This window comes from Alligator sinensis, unplaced genomic scaffold, assembly GCF_000455745.1.
Source record: "Alligator sinensis unplaced genomic scaffold, ASM45574v1 scaffold506_1, whole genome shotgun sequence".
NCBI lineage: Eukaryota > Metazoa > Chordata > Crocodylia > Alligatoridae > Alligator > Alligator sinensis.
Window position 1 is genome coordinate 843,069 of NW_005842215.1, and position 11,701 is coordinate 854,769.

Consider the following 11,701-nt stretch of genomic DNA (forward strand, 5'->3'; position numbering starts at 1 on the left):
GTACATAATCCATACCTATAAAATATCTATCTACAAGATAAATGCCATTGAAGGAATTTTTTTTCTTAAAAGTCAGAAAGAAAGAATGCCTGCCCCCCTTTCCCCCTCCTTTTAGGGAAAAATATTTAAACAGAGAACAGCAAAAGCTTTTCATAAGAAAAATCAGTACCAGCAAATTCTATCAAAGGAGGTTTCTGAAGCATCATTGTAGTTATTCAGGACAGCAGCAGTTATGTTGCAACAATCCTGAAAAACATGGGGGGGTTAGGCAGCATCTTCTGTCCCACCTATAGTTCTAGACCATTACGGAACAGAAGGAAGACAACTCTTACCCTTTGAGCTTTCGCAAGTTCTTCTTTCAGTCTTTCATAGCCCTTCTCTCTTACTTCCAGTACAGATGGGCTCCGTAAGTGAGACAGACTGTCTGTACTCAGACCAAAAATATCTTCAGTCCCTTCAGGAACATCTGTTACTGTAGCACCCTGCAAAAACTCTCTCTCTGCATTATTGCTCTCCTTTCTGGAATTATTGTGATTGAATGACCCACTCTGGGGTCCAGAGGTAGAACAAGGTACTGTGTCGGTAACATTGATGCTGTAAAGAGAGTGACATTTCTTTAATTAAACAAAGAGTCTCTTAAAGTTGTCAGTTTTGCTGTTAGATGTACCACAGTAAACATAATCAAACACAGAAAGTTAAAGATGCTCATAATGTTTTATTAAAAATGCTATATAAACCATTTAAAACTAACAAATTTTGCTAGTTTACCTAAATAAAATGATGTTGGTCATTATCAACTCTAGTTGAGCAACCTACCTGATACCTGATGTTTCTCCGCAATTTAAATGCCTGGGAGATGAATAAACAGGTTGTGTGGGAAGATCAGAAACATTTAATGCATTGGGTTGAATAGGTGGGGAGCACACAGCAGATGGGTGGGGCCGATAGATAACGCTGGGAGAGGTAGTTTGTTCTTGAGTCCCTGACTCACATACTCCAAGAAGATCTGGTGTAGTGGGCGAAGCTAGGTTCACTTCATGAAAGCCTTCCAAGGGGTCACTGGCCATAATAAAAGCCTCATCATATGCAACCCTGAATTAAACAAAAAAACAAACAACCAATTAGGATGAAGGAATGCATATTTATCTCCGGCATTTTTAAAAGACAAAAGCCCAGAAAAATATATTTTAAATATTTAATAATACATGTACAACTTAAAATTTCAAATACCAAAATATATCCTGTTCACACACAGAACAGTAAAGCTGCCCCAGCAGGCAATTTATAAGTAAGCTTTAAGTGCCTGTTAACCAAGGTGACTGCAACTGAGTGAACTATGAACTATGTGAGAATGCTTTGTCTTCCGTCATAAAGTCAGTATGCACTAGATTACAGGCGTCTTGTACACACATGAATGTGCTGCACATATAACTGTGTGCCATAGGTAGGAAACAAATTCCAAGAAAAAAACCATAAGCTTTAGACAAAAATCTCCCTTCTCCCTAACCAGGTTTCTAATTTTAATTGCAATAAAACAGAAGTATCAGAGAAACACGTCTACATTCCACTTGCAAATAAGTTATCATAAAAAGGTTCCATGGTTTGTTAAATGATAGACTTGGTCCTACAACCGCTGACTCAAACAGCAAAAAATAGTTAATGAGATTACTCATACAAGCAAGGAACAGCAAAGGAAGCCCTTACATCTGTATCATACTTACCATATTTTATTAATGTATTTACCAAAACATAGAAAAAAACAGGACTAGAATGGACCTCCTAGGCCAAATGCCTCTCCCACACTTGCTGGCCATCATTTGCCCACAGAATCCCCCAACCAACCACTTTAAACCCTCACAACTACAAGATTCAATTCTTAAATGACCATGTCATATGCTACAAGTAAAAGCAGGGGTGACAAGGACACCACCAATAAACCGCTATTACAGCAGGCAGGTATAACTTGTTAATACATGCTCAGAACGTCTCAGGAAAAGGGATCCTGTGCCAATCTGTCCTTCAGGAAAAATTTCTTCTTGACCCATATTTGGTAAATGGTATGATCCTAAGCAGAAGAGCAAGACCTTCCAGTCAGGAAGCTCTGAGTTTTCTAAGTTCTGACACCCAGCCAAAAGCCCCTAGCCAACGAACATCCCAAAGTTTCAGAGGAAGACAACTGCCTCAGCAGTTTCCTAGAGCACTGAAGAACTTTGCAAGTCAGAGTTATAAATCTCAAGTAATATAGAGACCTCGAAAAGCTGGAGAGAGGCAATAAGGGGATTATACCTACATGTGAACATCCTGAAAAGATGGTAAAGCAAACAAGTTTTCCCATATTTTATAAATAAGGATAATATAAATATTAGGGGTGCACTGATAAAGATTTTCTTGGCTGGTACTAATAGCCGATTATTCACCCGGCATATCAGCTGATACCGATCTGATAACCAATTTACAGGACCACAGCTGGGCAGTGCAGAGAGCTGCTCCCTGCAGGTAACTCTGTGAAAGAGAAGATGCATGGGGGAGGAAAGGAGTGGGACGGGGGCAGGGACCTATATACTGACCATAAGGTCAGTTATTTTGATACTATGACTTTCTCCCAGTGCTATGCACCTACATTGTGTTATTTTGATGTTTATTAGAGGTGCTATCAGTGCTATAGGGGATCTTTGGACAAGAAACAAAGGCATACTTTCTATATAAACAGCACATGAAGCTGTTCTGTTTGGGTACCAGTTCATTTGTTTGTTTTTGAAGATTTACCTGATGGCATATATAAATATTAGTTTCCATATAAATATCTCAGTTTGTGAGCTGTTTTTAACAACTTAAACGTCCAAAACGTTTATTAAAGCACAGGGAGTAGAGACAAGCAATTAGCATTTGCAACAATCCTTCAGTTATTACATCATTTTTATCTATTTAATGAAAATAATTTAAAAAGGGAAAAATGTCATATCCACAGGAAACTTTAAAAACAATTAATCCAAAACAAAATACTGTTTTCTTCCTCCAAGGAGGTATTTATATTGTCTACATAGAAATCAATCATCTTATTTCTTTAGAAACTAATATTTATACGTCACCAGGTAAGTCTTCAAAAACAAACAAATGAACAGGCACCCAAACAGAACAGCTTTGGTGTGCTATTTATATGCCTTTGTTCCTTGCCCAAAGATCCCCTAAAACTTTTTACATAAAACACAACAAAGACCTTGTATGGCTAAAAAGATTTTTTGTATTCCTATGTTTTGTGGGAAAATACATTCTATTTAGAACTACCTATAACAGTAATATCCATTCCACTTGCAGTGTTTTCTTTGTGAACAGAATAAATCCTAGATCAAAAGTATGTCTGTTCACTTGCTTATTGGTTCAATCTATGCAGCTTGTACCTACTTTCCTCGCATAGTGCAGAAATGATCACTTATTTTTAAGTTCCCATTTAAGCAATTTTCCCCATAGTTTTCTTATTATGAAGAGTCTAATAATGTGATTTGTTCAAGGATATAGCCTGGTAAAAGTCAACTAATAGAAGGGAAAGGACGGTCAAAAGAACAAGCCATTTTTTTCAAGGATAAACTTCAATGATGTGTTCAGTTTTTTTCTACTGCAAACACAAGACCGTGGCTAGGAACAGAAAATATACATTAACCAGAATAAGTGATTGGGAACTGGCTCCAATCTATAACACAACAGAAGTTCAGTGCGCTTAAACTGTTTTCAAAATGGCTGAAACTGGTTTAAGATGAGCCTGGATTGTTGTAGAAATCAGACCAAATTGATTTAGGTTAAATCAGTTTATTGAACTTCTGTCCCAGATCCCCTCCAGCTTCAAGTTAGCTCATACTCCCCCAGCATCCCAAGATGCTTTGCACCTTCCCTGCAAATCCCACCTCGCAAGATGGGTGGGCAGGCTAGCATTGGCCCAAACTTTCTGCTCCAACTGAGCAAGAAGGCATGCTCTAGCACCACCCCTACCTTCTGGCCTGGGCCACTTCAGGCACATGGGTGCATTTCCAGAATCAGAAGTATATGCCTATTCACTTGCTTATTGGTTTAATCAATGCATCTTAGACTAACCTGCAAAGATTGAATCAATTCAGTCTTGGGCTTTTTCACTGTCTGTACTTAGCCCTAGTGTTTAACATTTAGTAAACTCAAACCTACAGAACTTGAAATACTGTCACCAACATCTACTCCTAAGAACTTATTATCCTGGGTGAAAAACGCCCATCATCCCTAGTCTCTCACTTCAATAAATCAGTATAATCCCATTCCTTTTACCCAATACATCAACTCCCCTCGGCCCCCAAGCAAAAGTCATTCTCAATACACAAATGCTACTACCCTTGCAGCAGTGTAGCAAGCACTCTACCTCCATCCTTCTCCTATGGGCCCCAATCTTTGCAGCCAACAAAAGAAACAGGAGACAATCTTTCAGTCATGAAGACTCTTTAACCTTTTACACACCCAGTAATAGCTGGAGACCACCCCTGAAATGGAGAATTTGGCACAGGAAGCAAAACAGGAATAAGTAACCTGCCAGTTTGTCTTCTGCACATGCTCCCCATTTCTCCCTAGCTCCCAAGCTTCATCAGGTCTGAAAACCTTCCCTTTAATGGAACAATTATCTTAAAAGCCTTTCTCCATTGTCCAGTAGGAAAACTGGAAATCATGTATTTAATTCTTAGCACTGACAGTTGTATTAAACTTGCCTAATATAATTTAACCCTCTATTGTATTTAGTTGCTTACACCTTTGACAAATTAAACTTTAGCCTTCTGGCTAAAGTTTTCCAGCTTTAATGTCTGCTTTAGATCAAAGTTTATGGACTACTTGAGCAAATATTGTTTGACCATGTCCAAAGTGCTGATGAAAAATTTATTTCATAATGTTTAAAAGAGTTTCCATTTTTAAAAGGTTCTTATACCACTATGGTTTGGAGCAGGGACTTGAATTTTGGCAGAGAGTTAATGTTGTGTTCAAGGATCTGTATTTACTCTCTTTATGAAAACCTACATAGGTTTGGCTGTGTTATAAGCTGCATAAACCACTGCAGGCTCTCACAGAGTAGAACCTGCTAGAAGTCTGTGTCTTGTTTTCTATTCTTATTACAATGCCTACACCTACTGAGGTCTGGGGTACAACATATTTAGACCAGTGAATAAAAGGAACAGGCATACAATGTAGAGCCCTACTCTACTGTTACTTACACCTAGCAGAGAACCACTAACAGGTACATTAGGGTTTAAAGATATAGGTGTTAAGTTATACCTGTAAATATGTTGCGTGTCCACAGCTTACCTCAGAACAGCCATTCACATAAGCAGGCTTTTACAACACCATATGCGGTGGTCAGGGAGCAGATAATAGGTGCATACTGTCTGCAGCTACCCCAAAATCTATTCTAAATCATGGTGTTATTTATGTCAGTGTTCAAAGCATATGCCAGTTACACAAATGAGTATTACGCCCAGGCTCCAACACAGATGCATCATTCTGCAACCACTACACAGAATTTAAAACTAAACAGAACAAAGAAAAAAAAGTTAATATTGTTGCCATCACCCTTCTCCTACCAGGAAAATTTCTGACTTCCTTCCCTGCTGTTCTCTCTCTCAATTCACATATATCCTGCGTAATATTTAAAATACATTAAAATTAAGCAAAACCTATAAGAACCACACCATTTTAAAAGAAAATGCTATCAATACTTGGGCAGGGGGCTGAACCCAATGATCTTGTGAGGTCCCTTCCAGCCCTAATGTCTATGAAATCTATGAAACTTCATTATTTGTAAACTATCACTCTTCCTACCAAATACCTACATTTATTTTTCTAAATAGAGTAGACAAGTTCATGGCACACTTCTGAGGCATGGGGATTTGCCTTAGAATGGCTCTGATCTCAACTGGCTGCACAACAAAGTCCTGCTGACGTTAGCAGGCTCTGGCCAGGCACAGCAGTATTCCAGTGTATTACAAAACTGAACCTGAAGTTTGCACAGTGCCTAAAACTATAAAGCTATACTAAAACCTCTGGGCTTTCTGGAATACAAATTAATAGTAAAGAGAAATATTAATTCCATTCAACTCCGGTCAACTATTGAGCAAAGTCTTATACCTAGACTGCAAGACAGAAGCTTCTATATCAACCCCCTGCTTTGTTTTACTAGAGTAACTAATTAATGGGAAGCACCATTAGTTAGGAAGCACAGCTGACAATAAAGCCCAAGTCAAGCATGTTATGTAAGGAAGTGTGCACCCAGAGGTATGCCACCTGTATAACAGAGCTGCTTTGTACACATAATCTATTGTTTCAGTGATACTTTAATGGCTGGTTCAGTTCCTTTAAGAGGAGTTTAACCAGATCCTCTTATCTCAAATAGTAAATACCTAGATTGCTGTGCTAAATGTCTCATGTACAAGTTACACTAACAATCTCAAAGAGAGTTGTTAGAGTGGCACCTGAACAGAGACTTAAACACTACAAACTTCAAATATTTGGACCGAGCTCACCTACCACCCGAGAAATTACTGCATTTAAAAAGTGGTTTATGTACACACTTAACAGTGCACTTCAAGAAGGGAGAAATGTAAAACAACTCTGAATTTCAGTCTATGAAATATTTTTGTTGGTTTTAATTAACTACTCAACAGCTCAACTGTAAGGAGACGCTGAACTTGTGGTAACCAGAGAAAGAATTTTTAAGAGTCATCACGACGGTGAATAAAGATTTATCCTATTCACACAGCAGTCCTTCACAGTAATTCTCTTAACAAAGAAGTTGGTATTTTGACATGTGTGGAAGTAGTATGCTGCTATGAAAATACATACCATCTAGGCTCTTTATAGTCATTAATATATTGTGAAAGTCTGCAATGGTGTTGGTTACTGCATATTAACCATTTTTCAATAATAAATGGCCAAGTTATGCAATCTGGTATAGGACACACTGTTTACATATATAAACATCAAAGGCCCACTCAAGCCTGGATGATCATAAGCCTAGTTTGGTTACACAACACTAGCTTCTATAGCCAAAAGCACACAAGGGAGTTATGCACCAAACTTTACTCTCCGTTCTTTCATTTAATAAGCAAACAACATAAATATGGTAAAGAACTTTGCACTTTCTGCCTACTTATCCTCTTTTTCTCCACTGCTCCTCCCACAGGCAGATAGAGATTTCTAATTTGCAGAATTTTCTAAGGGATTTTCTTTGCACTACATCTAATGTTAAATACCAGTAAGAAAAGAAGGCTAGTTGAATAAGATGTTAAATATTGGCACTTTAGTAGCCAGAAAACTCTACTAAACAGCATCCGAGGGATGCGGCAAAAGCAAAACCGGAAGTATCGCTTCTGGGGGACTTCCGGTTTCGCCGCCGCAAGCCAAGTTTTTCTTTGTCGCTTTTTGGCCCACGACCTGAGCCAAAGCAGCCTGCACAGGGCAAAGCAGCCTGCACGGGGCCCCTCTCCCTGTCCCCCGGCACACTGACACTGGGAGTGCACCAGATGGTGCACATTTGATTAACCGGCATATTTGATTAACTGGCATCCCCCATTCCCGTGGGGGGATGCCAGATAACAGAGCTTTTACTGTACTTTCAAACACCAAATCAAAAATGTGAAAAATGTCAACGGCAAGACAACTCAAACAGCTAGCCTACTTATTTTATATTAATATGGAGATTAGAAGCCTCTTAACTGCTAGTAAGAATCAAAGCAAACATCCATAAGATTGATGGCTTCATACAAAGCAACAGTCTACCATCCCATATCTTCTTTCAATATAATGACATTTTTGTTTCAACATTTCTATAAGTAACTCCAGAGACATTCCCCACCCTTCAAAATTACCATTACAGCTCCTCACAACCACTTTAAGAACTGCTTGACAGACAATAAAACCTTGTCTATAAATCATGTCACTAGAACTCTCACTCTTCATTTCATGTTTCACGAATGTCAGCATCAGCTGTAGCTTTGAGCAGCACCCAAAAAGCAGCCACACACACACATGGATTGTTACCATTTAACTGACAGAATCTTGGAAAGAAAAAAATACTATTTGTAAATGCTTTTGGTGAGGGAAAGTCAAACCTAGTTAGTATTTTACAAAACAGATCCACTTGTTTGATGGCTGTGAATAGTGCTTTAATCTCTGTAGTTTCTCTCAAATAAATTTCAGAGAGCTAATTTGTCAGAATTCAGTGCATATTTCTGCTACAGAGCTGTTGTTGTGGGTTTTTTTTTTAATTCTTCACTAAGCAGAGTCTTCAAAATGCCTGAAATTAGCCTTTCCATTAGACAGACACTCTTTTTAGTAAACTAAACAAACAAGGCTTGAAACACAATTCTGCATTGCATAATCTGGAAATAAATGCGCTTGTCATGCTCCAGCACAAAGCACTGAATGGGGAATGATTACCTTCTCTTTTTCTGTATTGTAGCGGTCACCCAATTAAGTGCACCCACACTACAATCCAAATCTCTTAATCTCATTGCTGATGACAAAATTTATCTTGCATATTATGGACCAAGTCATCATAGGTCTTGTCAACACAAGAGAACTGTGCAGTCTTATGCAATATCGCATTAAACCTGTTTGGTGTAACAAAGCTAAGTGGCCACACAGGGGGCTTTACCAGTTTAATCTGGCAGCAGCTGTGACAAGGTTAACTTCTAGCTTTTGGCCGAGGCACAGACTCCACAATTCCTCCTTACAGCCAAAAGGGGAGTCAGCCCACAGCAGCCATTCCAGGGTCCCCAGGCCTGTATTCTGCAAAAATCAGCTTCTTCACTTAGCCATCAAAAATTTGGGGGGGTTAATTGGGGGGAGACTGAGTGTGTGGTATGCAAGTAAATATGGTAATTAATTTAGTTCTGTCTGTTTCACTATTTCATGTTGTTTTAAAGCACCATGCTGAATGTCTACCATACCATTCAGAAGAAGTATAGTTAAGCCCAGTTCTTCCTGTTGAATTTTTATTTTGTTTTGTTTAAACAGACATCGTCAGCGTGAAAAAAACCACACTGCAACGTACAGGAGTTGTACCTACTAAAGTCACCAGAAACACCCAATATTCAAGGATAAACACCTAAATGCTTATAATGCCCATAAAGCTTTGTGAAGTCTATAAAAAACATTAATACCCTGCTTAAAAGCTGAGGGTTACAATACCTTTTTGCTAAAATGAAAGCCAGTACTGCACAATATAATCCACTGGTGTCATTAAAATTGGATTTTTTTCACTTTCAGTTAACATATCAATGTCCTAGATTTTAAGTGTTTTCCTATATACAGTCTTCATTTTTACAATAAATGCTAATTCATTTAAGTTAATGCAACTTAGTTAGTTCTTCCAAAATAGTCTGTCCACACTACTTTTTGGATTTTAGGTCTAGTTCCACTGCTATTGAATTGAGTGGAATTCAATAGCTATTGAGCAGCTAACAAAGTTGAAGTTTTTAGTTAGAACAACAAAACTATGCTTTACAGGTTTTTAAAGCTCTACAGAATTGCTTGGAGACATGCATAATGAAGTACTCCCTTCTTTATTTTTTTTGGAAAACAGTAATTATATGAATGACATCAAAATGAACCTGCATTATTCGAAAGAGATTTTACTTAAACTGAGATGGAGATAGTCTTAAATACCATACTTCTGAATCTATTATTACAAAAACTAGGCATTAAAAAAAAAGGTTAGAAGGAAGTTGCTTCTTTGACAGATGTAACAAAATGTACTAAGACTATAAAAGCTATTCACTAGAATTTTAAAATCATTCAATCTGAATTTTAAATAAAGTGAATACAGGAGTCGAGACTAACAACTATTAATCTTCCTCTAAGATGCAAAAATAAATCCTTCAATGAAAAAGACTGTTTTAATTGTTCAGCTGGAAAAAGCTTACCCATTTAAATATAATGAAAAAGATGCAAGTGTTCTGGGTACTACGCTGTCAGCTGCAATGTATATTCACATTTGTTATTTATTACAAGCATAATGACACTGGTAAATTATTTATCCTTCTTTACTCAGAAGGTAATAGTAACCTAGTGCAACAGAAGTATAATCCTGCTAAATGAGACCAAAAAGGTAAGCCTGATATAGCCATGCTCAGAATGCATGAAAACATACTTAACCGTAATACAATGCAAAAAAGCAAAAAAACCTCTACAAAAAATCATAACCAATCAGGCTTCAGTTTTTGCTCCATATTCCCAACCTCTCTCTATGTCAAGGAATATGGATATGCTTAAACATATGACATCTGTCAGTACATACTTCAAAATAAAATACCCTTACTCCTGGTCCTAAAAGGAAACAGCTAATGATGTTAGTTACTGAACAGTCCATAAAAACAGTCACCGTACCTGACTGTGTGTAAAGTGACAGTTTCAAGTAAATAGAGTAAACTAATAAAGTAATACAAAGCAAAGGTAAGTGACCAAGGGTGCCAACAACAAATAAAGTAAGGCAACAGTCCAGAACTGGTGAAAATATTGCAATGATATATTAGCTGCGGCTACAAATAACCGCTCAAGATTTTGCTGCTTTGTGCGCCGTCTGCCAAAAAACGTTTGTCATAAAGCTTACGAATCCAGCACAATAAACAAAATATATAGGAAGGTGTCAGGCAGTGCTGGGTCAGCTGTACAAAAGCTATGCCCAGAACTTTCTTTAGGAGGAGAAAAAATGATCTGTGGGGTGATGCTTTGGTTCCAAAACAACCCTAATTTCATAATGCAGTCAATTAAAACCTCACTACTTAACAGTGCGAGTATTTAAACCACTGCTCAGAAGACAAGGTTCTTTGGGTAAATGCAATATCTTTTATTAGACCAACTCAGATAGTTGGAAAAAATCTTTCTTCCAATTATCTGAGTTGGTCTAATAAAAGATATCGCATTTACCCAAAGAACCTTGTCTGCCCATGCCCTTAGACCAACCTACTCCCTCTAAAACATTGCTCTACAGTGACAAGGTGTGATATGGCCTGCAGATCTTAAATGAAATCAAAAACAAGCCTGCAATCTTTATCGCACCACAGGTGGCAAATACTAAGTGGGTAAGCACTACTTTTAAAAAAATAACTCAAGAACAATGCCACTGGAGGCCAGGATTTCAAGGGCAAGCTTCAACATCAAACTGAGCAAACAGTGTTAGGAGCCTGCTTCTCACCTAGGCAGGGCTGGACACAGGCATGGGCGAACCAGGCCCAGACAGAAAGGGGGCCCGAAAATGGTGAAAATAATTATGATTATTATCATTATCTCTGGCAAATACAAGTTCACCTGGGGCCACAAGGAGTCTAGGTCCAGTACTGCACCTAGGGCAGCGCAAGAGCCACGTGGCAGCTGTGATGGTCCTAAAATGATAGGTGGCTGGGATCACTTAGGATGACACCTTTTATTGAATCAACCTGTGCCGCTGGGGCTCCGAGCCAGGCAGGCCAATACCGCTGGCCCAACATGAGGCATCGCTGTGAGGGTGACACTGCCTTGCGCCTCGCCTCAGACACACTCTCCTCTTTCCCGTCCCACTTTTCAGGGCCCCCTTTTCACCCGGGCTTCGTTGTCTGAGGTACTGCAGAGGTTTCCCTGCAACAGCAGTTCATCACGGGCGTATTTCCCTCTCACCTCAGCAACTTAAAAAAAAAACAGTCTCCCCCCCGCCCCCCATCTG

At 38.6% G+C, this 11,701-nt stretch overlaps 1 protein-coding gene across 4 annotated transcripts in view; it reads right to left on the reverse strand.

The window, feature by feature from the left end:
- Positions 1–1,095, reverse strand: part of RAB3IP (RAB3A interacting protein) — a 59,904-nt gene extending 58,809 nt beyond the window's left edge. For 2 of the 4 annotated variants that reach the window (XM_006026955.3, XM_006026954.3), the window contains exons 1-2: positions 817–1,089; positions 333–594 (exon numbers count right to left, since the gene is read on the reverse strand). In XM_006026955.3, coding sequence (XP_006027017.1) covers positions 333–594; positions 817–1,067 — 513 coding nt within the window. In that variant the 5' untranslated portion in view covers positions 1,068–1,089. Of the gene's footprint in view, positions 1–332; positions 595–816 lie in introns of all 4 variants that reach the window. The other 2 variants (XM_025207994.1, XM_025207993.1) reach the window with 2 other exon arrangements.
- Between the last annotated feature and the right edge of the window lie 10,606 nt (positions 1,096–11,701).